At 41.9% G+C, this 26,022-nt stretch overlaps 1 protein-coding gene and 1 long non-coding RNA gene across 7 annotated transcripts in view; one reads left to right on the forward strand and one right to left on the reverse strand.

Annotated features, from left to right (window-relative positions):
- USP32 (ubiquitin specific peptidase 32) overlaps positions 1–26,022 on the reverse strand; it is a 99,963-nt gene that overhangs the window by 69,799 nt on the left and 4,142 nt on the right. For 3 of the 6 annotated variants that reach the window (XM_075771138.1, XM_075771135.1, XM_075771134.1), the window contains exon 1: positions 9,455–9,689. The exons of 1 other annotated variant lie outside the window; for it this stretch is intronic. In XM_075771138.1, coding sequence (XP_075627253.1) covers positions 9,455–9,512 — 58 coding nt within the window. In that variant the 5' untranslated portion in view covers positions 9,513–9,689. Of the gene's footprint in view, positions 1–4,159; positions 4,278–9,454; positions 9,690–26,022 lie in introns of those variants that run through there. 2 more of the 6 variants (XM_075771139.1, XM_075771137.1) reach the window with 1 other exon arrangement.
- On the forward strand, positions 10,467–17,482 carry LOC142604553 (uncharacterized). The gene is made up of 3 exons (XR_012838421.1): positions 10,467–10,569; positions 16,699–16,760; positions 17,151–17,482. It is a non-coding gene; the product is annotated as an uncharacterized LOC142604553 (long non-coding RNA).

The following is a 26,022-nucleotide window of genomic DNA, read 5'->3' on the forward strand; positions in this document are numbered from 1 at the left end:
TGGCAATGTGTAAAGCCAGACGATACTTCTGCCTATCTTCTCATTTTGCCCCAAGTTACCTATTATGCGTAAGGGGCTGTCCTCTTTGCGTCCACAGCATCCTTGTCCCAGAAACTCTGAATGGTTTGCAGTGCATTCCACCTTAATGCATTGGTATTTGTGCAGCTTATGAATGCCATTCCAGAAAAGAGACCCTTATTTTGCCCCAAATACACTGCATGGTAAGAACAATGAGTTGATAGCCTCATCAGCACATTTCCACGGGATTGGAGAGGCTTGTTGTGTGTTGTGATAGGCTAAAAGGCAAAGGGAGAGGAGGATTTAAACACCCTAGAGATCATGGCATGTCACTTGATATGCCAAATCACCCTACCTGTGGTAGCTAATCACTTTAGTGGAGGTAATGATTCAGGTAAGTAACTATTTCAGTGCTTTCACCACTTTTACATTAAGTAATGTATACAACAGGAAATAAAGCCTGGTCAATACAAACTGCCTTGATTACCATTTGTCCAAACCTTTTTCAGGCATATCCTATTTTGCTTCAAAACCAAATAAAATCCTTGTTGCAAATGTTAGTGTATTTTTAAAAGAAAGTAATTTTGCTAAACTATTAGATTATCTCACCAAGAAACTCACATCTCTATCTCCTAGAACTCCGCCACATGTCCATATTACGCTAAAATAATGAAGGAATTTTTTTTGTTGTCATTATGATGAATGACCTAATGGTCTACACAGAAAAATGCTGTGATTGATTATAACCTGCATCATTTTTTAAACAGATTTGGTGAACCACTACAGAAACTATGCAGACATATTTTGTTTCAAACCAAGATCTGAACCCAGCTTATACCCATTAAGAATCAGAAATCCATAACAGCTTTTACACCAGTTTAATAAAACTGCAGCTAAAAGAGATGCACTTTTTCCAAACATGTCCCCACCATAGTCCTTATAGGACTACGCCAACCCTGCTCAATTGTAAACACAAGCTTATAAAACCCCACTTCTCAGAGGTGTTAAAATTCATTACATAAAAAAGAAATGCTAAGTATTATTACACAGTTAAGCTGAAAACACTAAAGCTATACAGAGTCATCACTAACAAAAGTAAGATGTCCCTGAAGAAATCAGAAAAGAGACTGTGCATTAGGATTTTGCCACTCCTTAGGCAAGCATGGTATTTTTATTCCAGTAAGTGTTAGCAATAATATAGTATTCAAAGTTTTGTGAATTAGACCCTTTCAAACTCTTAGGCAGAATCAACATTAATGGATTTTTCTTCTACATTCATCTTTGCCCAAAGGCTTCATTGTCTTATTATGTAAATGACCTTTTCATATGAAAATTAAATGTTAAAGATGCTTTTTGTAATTATTCAATACTGCAAATATCACATGGATGTTCACAGTAATTCAGACTAAGTATAACTAAAAGAAAAAGCAACTGCTTCAAGCAATGTAACAAATTAAGAAATAATTTGGTTTTAAAATACTTAAAAATTGGAAGTCTTACTTAGAATTAATCTCCAGGACTTGCCTTCCTATACAGAAACTTAAACTAGGAAATCATCAGTTTTATTACAAACAATACTGAAGACTAGATTGTAAAATGCAGTTCTGAAAACACATGTGCAGAACTTGAAGACCTGCCTATATACCTTCAGCACACTTTCCATCTCACTGGATGTTCCTTGTAGAACTCAGCTAGCAGTCAACACCCAACTGGAGCTCACCTAAAGAGGGGTTGGGCAGTTCCAATCAATCGCTGCGTGCTCCCTAGTAGCCTCCACTGAACACAAAGCCCTGCATGTTATTCAGAATAATTCTGTAAGTTACCACCAAAGAGTTTAGCACTGCTAGCAACCCAGGGTGCAGTAACAAAGTGGCTAGCAAACACCACACTTATTACAAAGGAAAGGACTTATCAGTCAAGCACAGGCAGAAAACTCTCATGCTTCTACTCATTAAGAACACCACTTCATAGGTCCCCGTAAGTACCTTACTCTGTAAGGTTCCACGGTGAGACACCAAGCGTTTCTTGGTGCACTCCCAGTCCCTCAGTCAGCAGCAGTGAGACAACACGGCAGCTCCCAACCAAAGGAGGAACATAGCACCTGCCTGGCCCAGCAGGACTCAAGTGGATGCACAGCTCCCCACTGAGCAAATCTTTAAAATTAATAGACTCCTGCTAAATAACCCAGGAGGCCGTAAAAAACCCAACTGGGTAGCTCTGGTTTACAACAGTCCTTGAAATAACTTAGTCAGTGAACAGAAACAATTCTGGTATTCGAAAATGCAACACTTGTTCTACCCCTCCTCCATTTGTTTTCTGTATACTCGCTGTATGTTGAATTTCTTCTTGGAGCAAAAAAGAGCAGATTATTTTAAAAATAATTAGTAGTTAAGTCATACAGATGCCATGATAAGAGCTCAAGGACATACAACTCATTAGACCTACCCAGCACTCCCCATATACCAAATTATTTAGAATGAATGTATGAATTCACAACGTAACCAAAAATATACTCATTTTTCAGAAGGTATTCTGTCATTTCTAAAGTGACAGACATTAGTAACATCGTTTTTTTTTCAAATACAGAAAAATCATAATCAGTCCCATCACAAAGCAGCAGTTGTACAATAATCTTAATTTACAGAATTAAATAGACATATCATGCCTCACCTAAACACATAACTTGCTAATGCTATGTTCTTTTTTATTCTCACAAAGCTTGTCATCCCGTCACAGGCCCATTTTTTGAATGTGATTTCATTTTTTTGAGTACTAAAGAACTGAATGCCTTACTTATTTTATGAAATGAGACAGTAGGCTGGCTTCCCTTTGAGCAGAAGAAAGGGGGTGGGGGTTGTTTTACTCATTTCTCCCACAGTGTCAGCAGCCAGAAAGCCTGATACTATTACAGGTCAAGTACAACGGACTCAAGTAGCCCCCTCGGTTTTTTTTTTTTCCTTTCACATTTCATTAGAGATGCTTCATATCATTTTCAAAAGCTTCCTAGTTTCTATTTTTGTCTTATTTTATTTTCTCTGTAGGACACTGTCAGGTAGATTTAGGACCCTGATGTAAAGCCTTGTTTTTATGAAATATAACAAAACTCAAGATGAACAGAAATATTTCATAGAATCTGTCAGGCTGGAAAGCATCTCAGGAGGTCACCTAGTTCAACCTTGTGCTTGAAACTGGGACAGCACTAAACTCAGACCAGATTGCACAGGGCTTTGTCCAGGCAGGTCTTGTAAATCTCTAAGGATGAAAGTTCAACAACTTTCTCTGGGTATGTATATTAAAAAAAAAAAAAAAAAAGCACCTGCTGTTACAGGAGTAAAAACTAGAAACTGATTAGAAAGAGGTGACCATGAAAGTAACTAATTTCATTGATTAAAATACCAGAAATAAAGCAGAACAAGCAAGAGTTACATGAGCTATAAGATATATAGGCATATAATCTATAAAACAAATGTTTTGAGTACTCAATTTTAGTCTACATCAATGTTAGAAAATACATTATATAGACAATAGCCTGCACTTTTTGCTTATATCAAGATGTTTAACACTCAAAATGTGGATTTTTTCAGCTTATCCTTTAACTTCCAGCTACCATGGCTGGAATGATAATTATCTACTCACGCTCATTTGGCAGCTTTCCTAACCACTTTGATTCGAATCTCTAGTAACACGCTGACAGGTCAAAAATGTATCTAATATTATGAGACTGATATTATTTAGAGACACAATTCACCTGTTTAAGTGAGAAAACAGAGGACTCCCAACATGTACTGAATCGTATTTCAAGGTTTTGAGGGCTTTTTCTCTAAGATGTTCAACTGTTTCTCATTCATGAAATGCCTACATTCTTAAATCCTCTTTTATCAGACTTGCATCACTGTGTGCACATCCAACATCTGAGCACTTACTCCCCAAGTTACTGCCATGCTCGGTACAGCTGGACTTGGGAACCACTTAAAAATTACTAAAAAACCTACTAAAAGTTATGTAATCAGCTCCCTCAGAACCACAGCGCTCAGAAGCCTAAGCAGAAGGCAACATTTTCCTTTAATTCATAAGTTTTCAACTGGTATTTCGTAAAGAACTTCTAAAGACCGCAAAAGGCATCTCAGGAAAGGAAACTTACTGTTAGTTGACTTAAGTTCACTATACAAATGTTCCTCATTTCCAATAGGAAATAACTTGGGCAGTTATAAGTAAGAAGAGGCTGAAAACCACTGAGTACACTTCTCTAAACTTGGAACCTGAAGTAAAAGAAGAGAAAGTGGTCACTGCAACTTAGCAGATGAAGAGTTACAGATAAATAACCTCTCTTCTAGTAGTAGCCTCTTTTCATCAGTTCCTGGAAACTTAAGTAGAATTCCCCAAGTCACTTCTGCATTGTAGTACATACTCAGCAGAGACTACTGAGGTATCCTCCCAAAACAAGCATCAGAACTGAATGCCAAAGTTGTGAAATAATTACTGCTCCGTGAATTTGAGCGGCTACTTGCAGCTCTACAGATTTATAAACAGGAAGTGTGAAGCTATGCATTCATACCTGCTTTAATCATATGACAGAGCCCTAAAGCCACCAAATACTGGCTGACATAGCAAGTCTCGCCGTATAATCTAGACTGCCTCAACAGTGGCTCCTATTCATTCTGATAGCTTTAAAAAAAAAAAAAAAAGGAAAAAAAAAACAACCTAAGTCAGAGAGATCTAGGCATTTTCATTGCATGAATCTGAAAACTCAAAGCTCCTTAAACAGAAGTACACAGGTTTATACCCCCAGGAAACAACATATCCTGAAGAATATTCACCTACCTATAGTGCTCAAGAACTGTTTTTCAGAAATGAGAGAAAAGAAAGGAGGACAATTGCCTTCATGGGACACAGAAAGAAGAGAATAAACCACTAAGATGGTTCCCTGATCATTTTTCCTAAAAATGCATCTGGGATTTAAAAAGTTAATTTCATCATCCGGAATAATAAAAAGTAGTCTTCTATGGGCTCAAGGGCTGAGTTCACGGATTTTGCCACCAGGTTGAGATCAAGACAAGCTCAAATAGATGATTATATATTTGCACAAGTTTTCTAACATTCTTTTGTCAGATTTATTACATCTGTATGCTTGAGGATGTTAATGATCAGACACCAGATATATATGCCTTGATTTAAATAAAACAAATGTAGCTATTTTTCAAATTCAATCAAGACACAAAAGGTCATTAGCAAGATTTATCGTCTGCCCATCACATAACATGAGTCATTATTGGAAAGCATACTAACTAACCTTTTTGTGGATTAAAGTGGGTTTTCATTGCTTTAATGGGCTTGTTGTTTTCCAATTTGTAGCAACTTTGAGATACACAAACAGGAAAGAAAATTGTCTTCAGAAACTACTGTTTCATGACCTCTCCAGAGGCAAACCCTGTGAAATCGGCACACCTGCAAGTTTTGCCTCAATATTATCTGGTGTTTTAATTGCATGCACATTTTTGAAAGACAGCACTATTTTTGTTCTTTCTTTTTGCTCTTTTTCTCAGAGATCACAGTGCACAAAACAAAACACAATGAAACGGATCTATCACCAGCCACTCATTTCTCCAAACAGTATACTCACTGACCACACTGACGTTGGCAGCAGTTCCCCCTTCTTCCATCGGAGCATATATGCAACAAAAATTTTACCTTCTTTTAAGCAGAAAGAAAACACCACCTTCCTCTCTGGTGCAAGTTTGACAGATCCATGACTATTCACTGACATTTCTTTTAAGTGGTTACCTGACTGAATATTTAGCACACATAAGCTGAAAATGGCATGATCTGCTCTAAGTAGCATTCACAGAAACTTTGACTATAGATTCTATAATCTCATAATTTTCAAGTACCTCTACAAATTTAGGCGCAGTCTGCAATTATGTTCTGAAAGTTACTTAAGCAGAATACATTAACAGTCACTGGAAAATACAGCCCTTAGGGAGCTGAAATAAATTGGCCATCAATACCACACAGCCATCTCTTTCCTGGGGAATCCTTATTAAAATATTCTATACACAACACATCATAGCAGAGAAGCTGCTGTGCTGGAGCTAATACAATAGTAATAGAAAGTTCTTCCTTTTATAAAGTTTTATTGGCCCAAAGACAGGTCTTTAAGGAATCGGGAGTCAAGGCTGCCAGCAGAACAAGTAAAAGATGAGGCAGACTTTAGGGTGCTACCTCCTTGGCATAATGCAAGGCCTAACACGGGGCGATTCTCAGGAGGAGCAAGCAGCCCGACAGCCTGATGAACAGAACGGTAGTAGTGGAGTCAGAAGCTGGAGGCACATGTTGGAAAAGGCACCAAACCAAATGGGATACCAACTGAGTGAAGGAAGTCTGCCTGATTTGTGGCACTGCCCTAGGAGGAAAGTTGCTGTTGGACCTTAGGGCTAAGGAAAAAAAGCAACAAACTCGAGCTACATTACCAGTTTATGCCATCACAAACTTAGTTTGATAAAATAACCAATAATCTTATGTCCAGTTTGGAATGAAACACTTCTTTTACTTCACCTATAATGATCTGTCCATGAATTTCAGCCCCTTACAAAGAAGTCATCCTCAGAAGATCTGCAGGGTCAGGAAGAGCTCTCACCACAAGTTCAGAACCCATACCATTTCCACAGCAAAGTAGTGCCTCTGGCTACTATAAATAAGATGACTATAATTTGGCAATATTCATAACAAGAGAAAAGATGTCTAAAATAGCATCCCTTACTTTTCACTCCCAAACTACACAACCGGACATAGATTTTACAGGGCATGAGGGAAAAAGGGAGACTAACAAGTCTCAGCGTGACCTGCACTGGTGGACACAAGACAGCTCCATCATGCCCATCCACATGGCCATGTCATCCACAGCGCAGTCACTCAGCTGTCTGTGCCAAGGAGCAGAAAAAAAAGGAAAATTGCAGTACTATCTCATGCTCCAGGGTGAAAAAGGCCATTAACACTAGACTGCTCTCACATTTTCTTCTCCTTGAATAGAAGTTACATTTTAGCTACAGTTATTTATAGTGTGAGCGTTTAACCACAAAAACTCTCCTCACCTTCACAACCTTTGGTTACTCCCAAAATGGAATTGTAATAAATAAAGTTGCAGCCATTCACAACTTAGAAGTCAGCCTTTTTTTCTTGAGCTTACAGAACCAGCAGCACTCATTGCATTTTTCCAGATATTCTGAACAACTGAAATTAAAACTAGTGTCCCAAAAATACGATCACAACATTCTGAATGATGACTGCTTCTACAAATATAGTTAACCACTATTGATTACATATGAAGAACTCACAGTTGAAGAATTTGTACGATATCACCTAATATAAAACTTTCTCGGCATTTAACAATCAGGACACAACATTAGAGAAAGTAGATCTAATTGGACATAAGTATATTTGGCTTTCTTTTTTTTAACATTCATCCATTATAGCTGTTTGCTATTTGTGTCCACAGAAACGCCACAAGTACCAGCATGGTTCTGTGCAAGTAAGAATGGCCTAACAAATAATGTTTTGATAACTAGCCTGTTTTATACATACAATGATTCACTGGTTAAGTAAACAACATAGTTATTTAGCAAAACATCAATTTATATTAGAGAGCCTAAAACAACCTTTCTGTCCTCCTACAGAAAAACAGTATTAAATGCCTCATAGGGATAGAATAACACCAAAGAAAAATATTACATTCACCGTGCAAGAAATAATTTTAAATAACTCTTTTTAAAAAAATCAATCTTATTATTACATCCAGTAAACTTTTAATTATGAAACATCCAAATCAAGTTCTTAGATTTTGAAGTAGTGATGAGTTTAAATCTAACTTTAAAATTCGAAACATTTGTTTTTTCTTATTTATGAACTTTCAAATATACATCTTGACCAAATGAATGCATTTCCTACTAAAGAGCTTATTTCAAACACTTCCTGTTATATTCAACTTCACGCCTCTACCAAGCTACATTCGTAACTCCATCTCCTCTAAAAATACATACATCAATGCTTTTAAAGACTTCCTATACTTTCACTAGAAGTGAAATTCTTGAAGGCTGCTATGTTTAAAATCTGTAACGAAAGTGAGTTTGAATCACATATTTGTTTCTTCTGCTTGACAATATGTTGCTCCATTTCCTATTTGACATGGCATCCCTCAGAGGCTCCACTATAAAAAAATATTTTAAAATATTTAATAAAAATCCCATTTCACATTAATTTGTTTCCCCTTTAACTAACGCTCAATGTTTCCTCCCAGTTTCCCCCATCAATCGTTGCATGCGTGTCAGATGTAAGTAGAAATAAAAAGGGCAGCCATCTATTGCTGCAAGCTTATAAATTTTATCAATACTTTAAATATCAAACAGGTGAACTGCTTTAACAGTCGGTACTACATCACATGAATCCACAACAGACCAACAATTATAAAAAACTATCCTCCCTGCAAACCATTTACTGTTGAAAATTACTGTCCCTCTTTGTCCTTGGACATCAGTTCTAGAGCAAGGTAGCTGACAGGGTGTAGCTTGTCTGTCGCCTTGGAGCTCTGCAGCTGCAAGTATTCAGCATTTAGCTTGTTTATGTTTTCCCTTCGCTAGTTCCTCTTTAAATTCGCCAGGAGGAATCTAGAAACGGACTAAACCAGCAACATATATAATAAACCGTACAAGCTACATCCATCTTTCAACCTAGAGCTGCAGATACGTGCTCCCTATCGCGGGCGGCAGCAAGTAAACATGAGGAGCCAGTAGGTACGAGAAAGCCGTGAGCTGACAGATGAGGAGCCAGTAGGTACGAGAAAGCCGTGAGCTGACAGCGCGGGGAGAGCAGCAGCACGGCAAGTCCTGTCACACCGCAGGATTTCCCCACGCCGGTTCCCAGGGCAGCTAGGAGAGCCGGCAAGCGACAGGCAAAGGCAAGGCCGAGGGCTGCGAGACAGCGGGAGGGGTTGGCGGCATCAGCGCCCGCCGGGTGCCTCTGCCCCTCACCGCCCGCCCGCCCTCCCCCCCCTCGCCGCCGGCTGAGCGGGACGACACCGTCACGGCACCGCCGAGCGCTGCCAAGGCGTGGAGGCGGCGAGGAGAGGAGGTCCTCCCCGCGGCCGTTGCCCAGGCCCCATTACTGAGATAGGGGAGATAAATAAATAAATGGGGGGGGGGAGAAGAGGAAGGGGGCGGGGAAGGAGCCTGAGGTAAAAGAACGGCGCAAGTGCCTCCGCGCCGGGGTCTGTCATGGTGGTGCGAGGAGCCACCAGACGCCGTCTCACCGCGCCGCACGCTGACAGGGACAGAGCGGGGCCCCCTCCCGCTGCCACCCCCCCCGGCCCCGCAGGCCCGCCGCGCCCCCTCCCCGCCCGCCCGCCCGCGGCCTCCTCCCCCCCCCCCCCCCACTCCTCCGCCCTCACCCCTTCGCAGGGCCTCGTCGTAGCTGAGGAAGCCGATGCGGGACTCCTTGGCGCCCATGGTGCCCCTCAGTCCATGGCCTCCCCCGCCGGCCGGCTCGGCGCCGCGGAGCCCGGGCTGCGCCGCTAGCGACTCCGGAGCACAGGGCGCGGGCGGGGGGAGGCGGGGCGGGCCGGGGCGGCCGGGGGGAGGAGGCGGCCGCGCGCCCTCCCCACCGCCGGCTCCATGGCGGGTCACGTGATGAGCCCGCACGTCGCCTCACGTGACGGGGAGGGCGGTTACTGTCCGGCCCCACCGCCCGCTCCCTCCCCTCCCCCTTCGCGCCTCCTACTGGACGTTGCGCGCGCGCGCACACCTCCCTCGCTCCCCTCCCGCCACAGGGTAGCGCCCCGCGTCACGTGACGCGGCAGCACCCGCCCCCCCCCCCCCCCGCTGCCCGCCAAAGGCGCCGGCGCGCGCCGCTCCCCTCTTCCCTCAGCTGCTGCCGGGCAGGGGGCGGCTGATGCGAGCGGCGGGGCCCGTCCCTTGGGGGAGCCGGGAGTGGGACAGGGGCACAAGGCCGCGGGGCACTGGGCAAAACGGCCTCTCGGGCCCTCGGGCAGCGGCCCTGGGTTTGCACCCTGCGTGGCGGCCCTTCAGCCCCGCTCCGTACCTCACCGGGGACCGCGGCTATCCTCAGACCCCTCTAAGGAGAAGTACTGCAAGCATGAGGTGACAGGAGGAAGTTCCAGTTCCATGAAAATGTCTTTTCACTGTCTGAAACAGAAACACGGACTGAATTGTAAAAGGATCAAAAATACCTCCGTCCTTTGCTGTTCTTCAGCGTGTTTGGTTTTAGTATTCAGTCCAATACTTACACAGAATGGCTGGATTTCCCAAATGGCTTTGTTACAACATTAAACCTGGTAACATACCCTGGGTCGACTCTCCAGAAAATAAGTTTGAAAGAAAACACTGCTTTCCAAGGGCAGCTCGTTCCAAGGATTGCTCCTGCACAGAAACAGCCTGTGAAAACACCAGTTGCGAGTCATTCCCTGAATTACAGTTTCTGTACCACATCAGATCTTACCACATCAGAGCTGGAGAAAGGTCACGCTGAAGTTACCCTCTCACTGATGTAAGTTCACACGTAGGTATTTTTATAGCAAACATTCCAAACAAATTTCATATCTGCTATGCAAAGCCAGGAATGCCGCTTACAGAGAAGCTAGCTTGAAGGCCAAATTTCTCCTCATGTAACACCCCTCAAGCACAAAGACACTACAAATGAATTAAGCTTTGTAAATCCTCCTTACTTTTTTTTTCTGTCATCATCTGAATTGTTTATTATCTCAGGTTTGTGACACAGAATATAATTATTACACTCAAGCATAATATCTGCCACAAAGGATCCTTTGCCTCTCTGGAATATAGACTACAGGAGGTGAGGGGAGACCTTAGTGCTTTTTGAAAATATAAATGAAATTGTTGGGATCGTACTTCACCCACTTGTTACATATTTGTCTTTTAAAGACAAATCTCATATCCTCCTATTCCTATACAACCCTTTACATATCTCTTTTCAATATAGTCCCTCACCCAAGCAGTTTTCCATTGAGATACAATATAAACTCTTTAAAATATTTGAGGGAATGAATTCGACAAACATGGCAACATGTCAATCAAAAGCGTAAGTTGGCAATATCAGAAACAGCTGGAGAAGTCGGTTTATCTTTTGATTAAGTGAAGTATTTCAACCCCCAACGATGGCATTCATTGTGCCATGCTCCATTTGTGATGGATCACTTTTTTAAAGGTATGAACTCACAGCTGAGGAGACACGGTTTAATTCCTGACTTCACTGCGGCATTCCTGTGTGACCTTATGCCTCGTAATAATCTTTTAATGTTTTGCTTGCTCCTCTGAATTACAAAGATAGAGAGTCCCATTTTGCTTGGAACAAGCTGCACTGGGACACAGCCAGACCCCAACTGCAGAGCAGTTACAGAACGCAATTAGAGCAGGAAGCAACCACAATGACGGCGTAGGACAGCTTCACACCAATTTATTCTAGTTTTCATGCTGATTTCTCCATGACTATTTATCCTTGCCTCACCTCCCTTAAGTCTCTTACTTAATAATAAGCTATATTATTAAACAGCAACAACAAAACCCCAGGTAACACAGCACACCACAGAACTGACATTGCACTCCCAGGCCTGTGTCATCCAGACACGCAGGAGTGAAGAAGCCTGCTGGGACAACAATTCCCATCCAATACTACTGCAACCACCCCAGTTTATAACTGCTGCCCTGCATCTACCCAATTCCATGTTGCAACTTGAATGAGTTACTGACATACCTTTCTATATATTTGCAGAAACCTATCTACCTCTTTTCAGCTTTCAAAAAAACCTCGACAAATTAAGCTCTTGTATAGTTGCCCCTCCATAGTAGTACATCGTTCCACCAGTTCTTAGCGGACTCCCTCTAGGCCTGTTTCAGATCACTGTTTCAAGTATGGATAACTAGACTTTTATTCCATTTTCAACTGAGGCCTCACCAGCACTTTGCAAAACTATTCCATTTTTATCTGTTATGTCTTGACAGAACCTCTACTCATAGCATGTGCAAACCTTGTTCTCAGGCTGCAAAAATTATTAGACAGTGTAGGGCTTTTTATGACAACTGGTTCACTTGCTAAATCATAAAAGAATGAATGTCTAAAATTGTAATTACAAGTCAGATCCTACCACCAGCTTAAAGTATAGTCACAAACAGCTGACTTTGTATTTGATGCAGATGAGGAAGCAGAAACCTCCTAGTGAGGAGGTCTTTCCTCTAGAGGAAGGCAAAGAGGTTGGAATGATGATTAACAATTCGTATTTTAAAAAATGGTCTTTCCAAAATGGTTAAACATATGCATTACATTAAAGCTTGCAGTTTTTCACAGCTAGCTAAGTTGTTTAGACTTATACTGCATTTTTGTATGACATCTTTAAAAATCCAAACTAAAGTGACATCTCTTTTATGTCCCAGAGATAAAAGTGATGTCTAACAAGCAGCAGAATTTTGCTTGAAAAGTGCTTTAAAAATCATTTACTTGATCCATTGTATGCAGCATGGTTTGCACCAAATTTAATAACAAAGATATTCTAGATTGGAAAATCAGACTGGAGGCTTATGATGGCAGTGTCTTTGTTCAGATTAAATTAAGCATGTTCTCAAAGGCACTGAAGCAGGAACCTAGAGATAAGACATTGTATGCTAACCATGGATTAGATCTGCCAGAAAGTTTTTAATGAAGCCTTATTGGGGACCATAAGATTATAGATGTTGCTACTATTTAAATGTTATGTCAAAGGTAAATCAAATTAAGATACAATGAATTTAGATTTGTATTAGATGAATTGAGCTTCTCTCCTAGTGGAAAAGTGCTATATGTACAAATTTAACTGGCCACGTGTCCTTTTGATTGCTGTGATTTATTTAATTATTCACGAATCACAAATTAATTCATAAGCACTTAGAAAATATGTTTAAGTGTCTTTGCATTATTGTCAAGTATCTGTGGAAACACAGACATTTACTGCTGCACAGAAGCTGCAGGTGGCTTGCAGCAATGTTGCCTTCTTGGCAGAGCAGCTGTCAGTCACCAGGAGGGTGGCTGGCAGTCCACAAGGCTACCAGAAATGGGGGGGAAAAATAAAAATTTTAAAAAAAAATTAAAAATCAGGATGAAGTGGGCATCTGCTACAGAGAACATGTTTCAAGTTGCGTTGAGAGACCTGAACTCAAAACAGGTAGGACAAGTAATTGTGGAACTGCTGCAATGAATCAAAAACAATTCTGAAAAGAACAGTACAAGTCTCTAAGATTTCCCGATATAAAATTCACTAAAAGCAGGAACAAAAAATGCAAGTTCTAGGCCCTGCTGTATTATTTGCTTCTAAATCTCTGCCTCTCCCCAGTACCTGTCTCCCCACCCTGGGATATTATTAATTTTTTAAGGATCAGTTGATTTTTGCAAACTACTTCAAATATATAAACGTATTACGGTATTCTATGTAAATGCTGCACTCTTATTCTCCAGAATAGTTGCAATCTTGATGTTGAGGATGACATTAAAAAAAACCCAAGCCCACAAAACATTAGGCTCTAATATTTGTATTTAATTCGAGATTAGAAGGTAGGGCTGAAGGGGTTTCAGCACAAAGATGAAAAAGCATCTAGAGAGCTAAAACTAATGCCAAAACTGCCATAAGTGTTGTATAGAAACTGATGGCCGAACAGACCAAAAAAAAAAAAAAAACAAAAACCAAAATAGCACGAGGGGATGAGGAATTGATAGAATAATAGGAAAACTCATGTCAAAGGCCTAGGTCACACAGAGCAGAAGGAATCTCAAATTTTGTACTTCCACAGAATAGTAGCCCATAGCACCAAAGATTCTCTGACTCTCCATATCTCATAAATATTTCCCTATAATTATTACTTACTTGTAATATTTTTGTAAAGTAACTTTGTATTACTATTATTTGTATTATTTACAAAAAGGAGAATTCTGCTAAAACATGCTGTGGGATGGGTCATCTTTAGGAATTTCCATGTTAGGAACCCAGTAAGGGAGTTTTCTGGGTTTTTATTACTCCAGCAAGTAAACTTCTGGTAATAAAAATCAAATTTGTGACTAGGAAAATATGCGAGCATTGTGAATGCTCAAACAATCATTTAGGGCTTAAATTTTTATGTATCAAAGGTCAGCATTTCAGCCTGCCCTCTATTTAAGAAACCCTTCCTTGTCTGTCCTGATCTACTCCAAGCAACTGGAGGCAGGGAGGGGAAGTCTACTCCAGGCATTTAAACTTGACAAAACTTTTTTTTTTTTTAAAAAATACAAAAAACTCCAAACCTGAACAAAACCACTGTCCCACACTAGAAGCATGTAGAAAACTTTATTTTCTCCAATGGTCACACAGCAGAAACGTAAGAGTGAAATTTGTAATTGCATTTCATGGATTCTGGCCAGAAAAGCCCTACTCACTTCACTAGGATTTGTTCTTTCAAAGACATTCATGTGCTTTTGAAGAGCAGATCCCAAATTTTTAAGCTGAAGGAGGGTCGGTTTAGATTAGATGTTAGAAAGAAATTCTTTACTGTTAGAGTGGTGAGGCACTGGCACAGGTTGCCCAGAGAGGTGGTGGAGGCCCCATCCCTGGAAGTGTTTAAGGCCAGGCTGGATGAGGCTTTGGGCAACGTGGTCTAGTGGAGGGTGTCCCTGCCCGCAGCAGGGGGGTGGAACCAGATGATCTTTGAGGTCCCTTCCAACCCAAACCATTCTACGATTCTAAATCTCCAACACAGACACAGCTAACAGAACTATCTTCACCCCTCAGACTGGAAGGAAATTTGGTAAAGGACTGTAGGAGCCAATTATCATCTGTAATTTGCATTTATTGCCACCAATGAGGATTTGAGATGTGCTGTGTTAGGCACTGTACAAACACAAGACAACTTTTACCCCTTCCTGCTTCACAGAGAGTGCAGCAGAGCACATCTCAAAACATTTGAAAAGAGCAGAAGGTGAGAGAGATACCAAGGCACAATAAGAGTATTTGTTCACCCTAGGCCTGCAGTGTTCATGGCTAAATGGTTTCATATCATTCCAATTAGAATGAACTGATGAATGAGAAAAATACTTTGAATCATTATCTGCCAATCTAATTCTGATGTTATCAGAGGGAGAAGGCAAAATACAAAAGGCTTCCTGAAAGAACAACAGGACCACGTATGCAAATTGCAACTTTTATCACATTCCACATTTTCTAGGAAACAAGTGGTTTAGAACAGTAGTCAGAGGGTGACAGTCGCTACAGATTTATACAAACCGGGAGAAAAAAAGGAACAGATTCTTACCAGGACCATCTTACGTCACGTTGATATCATGAAACCTGTACTCCCACACTATTGCCAGCGTGAACTTTGTGGCAGGACATTGGAGGGGAAAAGGCCATGGTCAAAGCTGAATTTAAAAAAAACAAACCAAAACCAACAATGCCAAAAAACCCAAAAACATCCCCCCCGCCGCGAAACAGATGTAACAGAGAATTCAGTTGTAATAAGCTCACTGTAACTAGCAGCAGCAGATAAGAAAATGTCTTAACATTATCTTCTTTCTTAGGAAGCCCCACCCTGTATTTAATATTTTGTGTTTAGTTTTTAACCACAAATACTGCAAACCCAGTAATCATCCCCCTTGTTGCAGGGATGTGTTAATGAACGCGGTGCTCACCAGGGTTGCAGTGTGGTGTAGCCAGAGGACTCGCAGAGTGAGATGATGTGCATTTTTCCCCCCTTATTTTGAGTACGAAGGCACTTTTCTTCTCACATCTGCGCTATAGATCCCTGCTTCCCAGCACTCTCACAACTTGTTGAAGCAGTTGCTCTTCCCACCCGCCCTGACACTGCTGCCTGTGCCATAACAGCAAGGCCCTTTCCCCAAGCTGTCAATCGTCCCCTGCTACTTCCCAGCAGTAGCAGACACCTCATACCTTCCTCTCTTCTGATGAGTCAGTACTGCATAAGCAGGGAGAGAACAAGGCAGGAGAGAACAGTGTTCCTCTGCCCCAAAGGGCTGAGCTCTAGTGACATTACAGCGTGGAGGTGACAGCTACTGCTACGGAGGCAGTAGTGACAGGAGACCTACAATGCATACCCACATGTGGCAGACACCATACCTGTATACCAGGTTGTAGCAGATGTGGGAAGAAGGGTTTGGACAGCAGCTCCCAGTCCTCTCCAGGAAGAGAGACAGGAAGGGAAGTGGAATGATTCCCACAGGCCTTATTTGGGCTGTGGGCTCTGTTTAATTTTGCCACCCCTTTATAAGAGAATTAAATAATATTTTTGCTGAGCCACTTCCCTCTAGTTGTTTTTGTTCAGGGAGTTCATGAGAGGGTTAAGGCCACTCACAATTGCTACTCGTATTACTACTCAATACATAACACTATTAATAACATGAGCTGAAATTATCTACACAACCAAAGAAAATGAGGCATGTCACCCACATTCTTAGCTATTTTAAGATTTGTGGGTAAGCAATCCCCCACTTTTACTGCAATTGCCTTTGAAACACACAGAAGAAAACACCATAAGGCACCCTCCGCTCTTGATGTTCTCTTAAGTAAAGCTTCCCGGTGTGTGGAAGTGTGACACAATCACACTTGAAGCCCACAAAGAACAGTAAAAACCCTTTTTTTCCTGGCAGACTTTGCTGATGTTCCTCCAACCCAGCAGAAACAAGATGCCACAAGTAATGAAAATCACAAGGTAAGTGTAATGCATTAGAAACTATTATATCACGTCCTTCCCGGTTTTCTAGCAACCTGTTTGATTATGCCATATATGGGGGAAAGTGTGATAGAATTAATCGCCTGCTGGAGTGAACGCTAAAGGAACAGATGAGCTTTGGCAAAGCTATTGCTAGCATTGAAAAAGAAAAAATGTGACAAAATAAAAAAAAAAAAAAGCAGACCTAAATCCAGAAGCATGTCATTCAGAAAGTGAGCCATGCTATGATTTATCAACGTAACAAAAACCGATGGGAACATAGATCTCCCATTTCAAAGTGTTGTCTCTGTGTAGATTAAGAGTAGTATCTGTCATCAAGGAACAACGGGGAAAAAAAAATGATAAAAGCAATTCTGTACTCTCTTGTAGATAGAAAACCACTGTGTCATTGGAATGGAAATAAAGGATTTCTCTGCAGTTCCATCCTCAGCAGCAAAAAAAAGTGTTGTGTCAAGAGGAAGTGCAAATAATTAATAACAGAAGATCAAATTAGAGGAGTGGCCATGCAAGAAGCAACTGTTTACTCCGTTTCAGAACAGTCCAAATTGCATCGTAGAACGAGGATGCTTGCATCGCCCCCAGAGTGCAACAGCAAATCCGGTGCACAGCAGGCAGTGGCTTACCACTGTGGCACAACAGGGCAACTTTCCCTTTCAAAGAAAAGGACTTCTTTCTTCTCAGCTCAACAGCTGCTGCACACAGGGTCTCCAACATCTTAGCAGTTTGATTGTTGTATATAGAAAAAGCAATACCAAAGCATAAAACATGTAACAACTTCATGAATGTTTTGCCAGCAGCTGGTACAATGGAAAGCGCATCTCAAAGCAGCAGGACAGCGGAGTAAAACAAAAACCATGGAACCAGTACCGTCATGTCATTCGGCACATCCTTGCACTTCCCTTAATTCCGTTTCAGATCTTGAAGGGGAACGCCACAGCATCTTATATGCTAATTATGGTTTCACACGATTCAAACACTGAACAAACAGAGGACATCCCCAAATACAGAAACCTGCCAGCCTTCACGACCTTGCCAACAGACTGATGTCTCAGTTCAGTGCTTCCACAACACAGTAAAAGAACTCTGGACAACTGCATATACAAATGTGTATGCACAAACTACCACTGATCGTGATCCAAAAGTTACACCTCCCTGTTTGAGTTAAGGAGGCTCCAGACACCCTACAGACAGGGATTTAAAAAACCCCAAACAGACATTAAAATAACAGACCTCTATTTTATGGTGTGAAACAGCTAATGATAGTAATTAAGGATTTTAAACTTCTTTACCAAGTGGCATTATCTAAGATAGTATCACGCCTGTAATCTGTCCAGAGTCAATGAAGAACCGCTGATCAAGCCAACAAAGCAACAAAAAAAGTCCGACAGCTTGCCATCTGCTCAAACCACTACATCACACCCCATTCCCCTAAATACAGCAATAAGTCACAACAGGATGCAGATGACCAGATTATTGAGCTGTCACTTCAGCTGAACATGCAGCGGCTGTTGATGTGTTACAGTGGACTCTCAAAACCAAACATGAAATAGTGCTGCTGGACAGATAGCTCCTTCAACGTTATACCTTGCCATTTTAATGGATTGATTGCACTCACGCAGCAAGGTAAAGCATTAGGAGTTAATCAAAATTTTGCCTACTATATTAAGTATTTGCATGTGTTTTTGTTATATAAAGCATACGATGTTAAATGATCCATAAAAGCCTTTGGCACTCACTCTCCCCCTTTGGTTAAAAGCCCAGCTACTCCTAGAAGAACTTTTGGCCTAGAAGCTCCTTTAGTTACTATAATAAAAATTAGGCCTGGAATATTGAGTAGATTCTTGAGCAGATTCTTAGCAATAGAAGATAAGTTCAGAGTAGCTGGAGGTTGCCAAATTGTTGCAGCTGGAAAAAGAAAATTGGTACATTCAAGGAAGAAAGCAATTTGAAGTTGTTATAAAGCACTTGGACACCACAATGATGGGCAAGAGTTTCTCCCCTCATTTCTCTTATCACTTCCCGGCTGTTTCTTCCACTTTCAGGTAGTTTCAATTTATCCTTCCATTTTTACCCACAGTTAACTAACAGCTTTCTAGTCAAGATTCTGCTGGTTTTAGTGACGAGGTACCAGCTGTGCATCCCTGCAAGCTGGTGCATGTATGATCTTGAAATTTTCCATGTAGCCAGTCAAAAAATGCCTTTAAACAGTGTTTCCTCTCTCCTAGAGAGCATCTCAACTTTTAGCATTAGATATCTATCACTTTACAGCATCCAAAGCATTGTGCAAACATTAGCCAGTTAATACCCACAAAAATCATTCCCTTCCTAGCCTGTACCCTGTTATTGTCCAAGTAACAGTTCCTCCATTTCACTGAAGCCAGCCTAGGGAGTTCTTTTTTCTTGCTCCTCCGCAGGAATATTAAAACAGAATGAGAATGAAGATAGCTGTTAATTTTATGTCACAGCTAGGAAACTGAAGGTCTTCAGATCACACTTTCTCCTCAGTCTTTTAATTGCAAAATTATACTTCAAGATTTGACACAAGTTTCTCACCTCCCTATTTTCAAGCTACTAGCAAGCAAAACCAGACAAATAGCTACTTTTTTTGTTCCTAATCTGCAGAGCCTGCACAATGCTTTAATTTCAAATAGGTGAAATACTGCTAATTACTAGCATATTCTAACAGTCCTTGCGATTTTACAGAGAGCTATGTCAAACTAAACCAAATTATAGGTCAGAATGTGCCAGTCTTTTCATCATTATCACTAATTCCCTTTGTGGTTTATGCGCCCCCCCCCCCCCCCCCCCCCAACATGTGTCTTACCAGGTTCTTTGAGCCTCTGGCTAGCATTGCTCAGCCACTCCATAATTATTCATCACACCAGATCCAGCAACAAGATATTCGCAGCATGCTCTTCTCACTTTTTGTTTGAGCATTAGGTACAATAGCAGATAATAGAAAATTTAGATTTTGAGCCAAGAGAAATGGGAATTTGGGTAGAATCAGACGACTAATAGAATTTTTGCTAAAAAAAAAAGGGATAAAAAAAGATTCTTGAGCAGACATAATGCCTTCGTTTCTGGATAAGCACTAATCTAAACCCTAGAATACTCCCACTTTGAGGTATGATGCTTAGTAACCTGTTCCTAATTTCACATTAAATTTTAATTAAAATAATGGGAATATTCCCTAAATACATTAGATCGTGACTTCCCGTGATCCTCTTCCAGACCCCACACGTTTTTGCCTTTGCCACCAGACCTACATTAACTCAGCAGTGCTTTGACCAGTGCTCTCCCCAGACCCTTGCCTGGCATCCCCAAGTCGTTCGGCCCCACCATTCCCTGGAGCCACCCACAGCCTCTTGCCCTGCGATGAGACTCCACCTTCCAAGACAGAAACGCACACCCTGCATCTGCATAGCACCTAGCACAACAGGATCTTACCATCTAGAGCCCCAGCTGTGAATTATACAAACAATAAATCATTAAAACCATTTTTTTTCTGCAGATTAATGTTATATAAGTTGTCTGCCATAAAGTATAAACAGCATAAAATGCACCTCTCTGCATTCCAGCGTGTTGTAGAAGATCATAAAAGCACTTAATATATTATTTAAGCCAGTTAAGCTAGATAGCACAACTGCTGTAATTAGCAACAATTCTCCAAATCCCCATATGCCAGACAAAGGATCATGTTTAGCAATTCCAGGCTGGTAGGAGAGAATCAGAACATTGCAGAAATTAAATGGCATGAACCACCTTTTTTTTTTTCTTCTTTCTTCTGCCTATCTCAACAGAGCCTACGTTTCACTACGGCTACCGCACTGCACTATCAATACAAGAGACTGAAACCCATCACGTAAATAAGGCTGGCTTTTTTTGGTTTTATTATTTTAAGCATAACAGGGTGTTCAATGCTTTAAGAAAGAGAAATGAAGCCATTTCTCTTGATAGCTACATTCTGTAGGTTGGAGGGGAATTTCCTTGCCTTTTTTTTTTTTAATAAAACCAAAATAAATAAAAAAAAAATACCCCCCAAACCTGACTTCCTCTGGAAAATCCATGAACTGAAGTAAGTGTTAAGTGGAAATTTAAAAATACTCCCAAGCACTAGCCACTCTCCTTGCATACAGGATTGGGCATGGGGCAGTGTGATACGAGACACGGGTATAGCACTGGGAGAAAGGCAGGAAATGCAGGGTGGGTTGTGTATGAAAAGGGCATTAGTAACGACAGAGGGATGAGACGTGAATACTACCAGCAGACTGAACTTTGTTACCCCCTGCAACCATGGCACACATCATGTGCCCAGAAGCCTCATCACACTGCGTGCCAGCGGGCAGCCAGCCCGGCAGCACTGATTGCCCTAGGAACCGTAGCCATTCTGACACTCCTGTGCAAAGAACAAGATCAGTGGAGGTAGATATCAAAATCTAAAGGAGCAGGGAACGAAGAGGCAGATCTGAGAGCCTCTGCCATAAAGGGAGGCTTTGAAATTGAGGGTGCCATGAGTCAGAGAGGGGAGAGATCTGATGCAGACAGGCTTCTGGCTCTAAGCCCCAATTGCTCCAGCCAGTTGTTATTTTCCATCCTCTTCGTATGCACAGATACAACATGGCAATTTTTTTTTCCCCAGTGAGTTGTTCAGAGAAAAGCCTCAAGACTGGGAACAAAAAAAAAAAACAAACAAAAAACCCAGGACAGGAGAACCCCCTCTGGTAGCCTGACATTTCATTTCTCTACTGCAAAGACAGGAAAATCCCTTTTATTCTTCTACAGGTTTTATTAATTTATCATTTATTTTATTCCTCTCCATTGCAAAGAGAGGAAAAATCTCATGGAACGGCAGCTGTTTGCTGAGGAGGGCTTGCAGCACGCCCAGGGCAGAGCTGTGACCGTAGGGCACAGGGCACACACAGGAGATCTGCAAACTTCTCACTTCATCTCCCCAGCACCAAGCTGCACACAAGGAGGGTAGCACTCTGCTCTCTGAACCAGCAGGGGTTTTCCCAGGAGTTAATTTTCTTTATATCTGACTGAAAAAAAGCATCACCAAGTTCTGTAGAGCCTCCCTGAAGGCATCCTTGTCTTGATGGGCATTTCTCTACCAGGTTGTCTGTCTCCCTTGCTGCTTCAGACTGTTTTCTTCCATTTCTCTACCAGGTTGTCTGTCTCCCTTGCTGCTTCAGACTATTTTCTTCCATTTTGAGACTAGGAGAGCTCTTTCCCTGGCTCCTGGAGTAACTGGGGTTCCCACGTGGTTATGCCCACCTTTGTCCCTTGCCGTCAGTTTCAGGCCCTCTGTTCCCTCCGAAGCAATGCATAGTTCTCCCTCCTCTCCCTCATTTCTTTTTTTTGCTCCCTACCTCTACACTGTGGACTCTTATTTGGTTTATGTATTTGGTACCTCTCTACGCACATTGCTAATCCCATGCAAACCCCTGCCACATTCCCCAGGCAGAGCAGACCTTTTCATAGAATCATAGAATGGTTTGGGTTGGAGGAGACCTCAAAGATCATCTAGTTCCACCCCCCTGCTGCGGGCAGGGACACCCTCCACTAGACCACGTTGCCCAAAGCCTCATCCAACCTGGTCTTAAACACTTCCAGGGATGGGGCCTCCACCACCTCTCTGGGCAACCTGTGCCAGTGCCTCACCACTCTAACAGTAAAGAATTTCTTTCTAACATCTAATCTACATCGACCCTCCTTCAGCTTAAACCCATTCCCCCTTGTCCTGTCACTACACTCCCTGATAAACAGTCCCATCTTTCCTGTAGGCCCCCCTTCATGTACTGGTAAGCCGCAATTAGATCTCCCCAGAGCTGCCTTTTCTCCAGGCTGAACAATCCCAGCTCTCTCAGCCTGTCCTCACAGGAGAGGTGCTCCATCCCTCCGATCATCTTCGTGGCCTCCTCTGGACTCGCTCCAACAGCTCCATGTCTCTCCTGTACTGGGGCCCCCAGAGCTGGATGCAGTACTCCAGGTGGGGTCTCAGAAGAGTGGAGTAGAGGGGCAGCCCAGGATACAGTTGGCTTTCTGGGCTGCAAGCGCACACTGCCAGCTCATGTTGAGCTTCTCATCAATCAATACCCCCAAGTCCTTCTCCTCGGGGCTGCTTTTGGCATAGGCATACCAGTCTTATCGTTTTCCAGGCTTCTTCTATTTGTTACTAAGATGGTGGGCAAATTTGTTAGGAAGAGGGAAGTGAACTGTAGCTTGTATTACATGATCCAAAAGATTAACAAAAGAAGTTCAATTATTTTCAGTATTAAGAGATACTCAACTTGTTACAGATTTTATTCTATAAGCAGCAGTGAAGGGATGGGCTTATTAACATTTCATTAACAATGTCTTTTTCAATTTGCATAAAAATCTGAAAACTTAGAAGCACAGTAAGAAAGCAAGCAAGCCTTTAACTATCCTGTTTCTCACAGGCTGCAAGTTGCAAAGTATGGAGGAAGCTGATAATGCTCTTCAGTTCCTGAGGACTTCAAGCAGCTCAAAAACTAGTTCTATGACATTAGCAAACACCATTAATAAGCTCACTAACAGCTGGCTGAAAAGCTAAAGACAAATATCTACAGAACTGTTGAAGCATAAAATAATGTAGGAACACCTAAGATACATCTATCGACAAGGAGGTGCCCAGCACAGGAGATTAGTCACTAGGAGCTTTGGGCACTGTGGAAGATTGGGCTAGCTGTGTCTTCCGTATGGGAATACTGGAACACCCCTGATCAGATTTTGCAAGAAGTGGATAAAAGAGATGCAGATATATTTATGGCTTCTACACATCACTGGTCACAAATCATGTTTGGGTTCTTGACCACATTAGTTCAAACAAGTGATTGAATGAGCAACACCCAATACTTATCAAAAAGGAACTCCTATGGTATGTTAAGATGCCTGTAATAATGCCATGTAGAAACAATATTTAGACCCAAATTTTCTTTCCCTAGTACAAGATTTATTAATTTGAGCTGTATTTATTGGCATCCAACTGCAAGGAGAAGACAGGACTCCAATAGACTGTGAAAGTTTTCATCACCCTTAAGCACCAGGAAAGAAATTTCCAGATCAAATTAGCAAAGCCTCCACCCCTGCAGCATGAGCAGTTGCGCCATCAAATGAAGCATTCGCCACTCTCCTGGTAGGAATAGGTTACTGAAAAACATTCCTCATTACAATTCCTATTTAGTATTACATTGCGATACATCTGGCAATGCTGTTTGGTTTTTATGTTTAACTAAACCACGTGCACATGCAGTTGGTTTAAGTGTAATGTAAAATACCTATATATTTATCTGCGTTTATCAGCTCTCCTTCCCTGTGACCTACTAGTAAATAAATATTGCATCAGACGCCTGCGTATATTATATGCAACCTGACTCATCACATCACACATGATCTTCATGCTAAATCTGCCTAAAACAGCAAATAACAACCAGCAGCATAAACAGAGCATCTTCACAACTGTTTCTTTTTTGGCTACATGCCTATTCTTGCACTGGAAGAGGTGCTGTACTACAGAAGTTGGTTAATGTTTGCACTTCCACAGCTCTTGGAAGACTAAGACACTCAAATAGTAGAAATTAATAATCACAGAAGAGCTGTCAGGGGAAAACAAAAAGTTTTCCCTGAGGTGCACTGTTACAGTACAGTGTGTTTGACTGGCACTGAGCTCCCTTTCCTTCACAAGGAGAAATACGAGATGCATAATCTGTTTGTACTCATGACTTTTCCCCATCCAATTAGAACATAGTTTCAAAGGACTCCTGCTCGTAAGTAGGCAATATAATCTGATAGATTTACATAGACGTGGTCAGGATTATGCCATCTTCCAACACAACAGGCTTCAGAGTAGAAAGTAATGTTGTCTTCCAGAAGGGCGGAGGGAAGGGATACAACCAGATACTTCTGAGGACTCAAAGGCACGCCTCACACCTGATCTCACAGGAGTTGACTTGTCCACAAGACCTTACATGATGAACAAAATGAACTGAAGTCTGATGCAGAGCTACCAGAACAATTCAAGAGACAGGGAAGGTTTACTAGCTTCAAGTGGCCAGAGCACAGTTTTGAATGTTATTGTACAGTGAGAAAAGGCATTTTGCAGCCTCAGCTCTACCACTGTACTAAGTAATGCCAGAGAAGACTAAGATCACTGCTCCACTGCAAACCAGGTTAATGGACAACTAAACACAGCAAGATCCTCAGATGAATACAGGCCAGGGAAGTCCATCTATACCTCCTGCTTGTATGTTTATAGCTTTGGCTGAGCTCTGAGTGCAGCGTACACAGAAAGATAGAAGAACAAAGACTGGGATTTTCAAGGGGAACTCAAGGCCTTCTCCATCCTCTGAAACAGTGAACTGTACAAACAGTAAGCCAAGAGAGCCTCTCTGCGTTGTAGTCACATGCTCCATGGAAGCTGTAATCTCACAAGGACACAGATACGGCCATGCAAATATGGGTTATGCCTATGCTAACAATCGTCGTATGTCCCTAGGGCTCCTAAATGGCTTTTAATCTAGCTGCTAACGCATGTGAAAGTTTGTGCTGAAACAGGTTCATTTCTCTTGTGCTCTTGTTAGCCAGGAACACACTACCCTTCGATACCCTGACTTGAGAGGTGAGGACATAAGCTGGCAACTTCTTGGTTTAAACCTCTGGAGGTGAAAAGGAGAGGAGCTGCCTGCCACACTGGGGACAGATGTCACGATTCCAGGCAGCAAACACAGCAAGAGGGCAGTTGGTAACAGGCGTTGAGAAAAGAGCTGCATTTTCAACATCCCCTTCAACCAAACCACCTCTACCATAGTCCTCACAACAAGCAGGCTGAAGGTAGCATAGATAGGCTTATTCATGCTGTCACCATTGCTTTGCTCTGCATAGCTTACCTTGTGTTAATATATGATGTACTGTAAAATCCTTGTATAGGCTAAACAAGTTGTAACATACCTCAGATGATGAAAGGAAACCTAACTGCAAAGCATTAGAAGGTAATTGTCTCAGCATCTGCTTGGCACCAGCCTGTGCAAGGCTTCTGCGTCAGAGCTGACTGCAAAATTTCAGACAAGGGGGAGGCAGAAAGTAGACACAGGAGGGAAAATGCCACAAACATCTTAAGGGAAGGGCTTGTCCTAATGGATTTTTGTCATTATTGAATTCAAATCACAGGTCAAGGCCAAATTTCCCTAAGACAGTCTGAAAACAAGAACCTGTCTGTTTCAAG

This window comes from Balearica regulorum, chromosome 19, assembly GCF_011004875.1.
Source record: "Balearica regulorum gibbericeps isolate bBalReg1 chromosome 19, bBalReg1.pri, whole genome shotgun sequence".
Classification (NCBI taxonomy): domain Eukaryota; kingdom Metazoa; phylum Chordata; class Aves; order Gruiformes; family Gruidae; genus Balearica; species Balearica regulorum.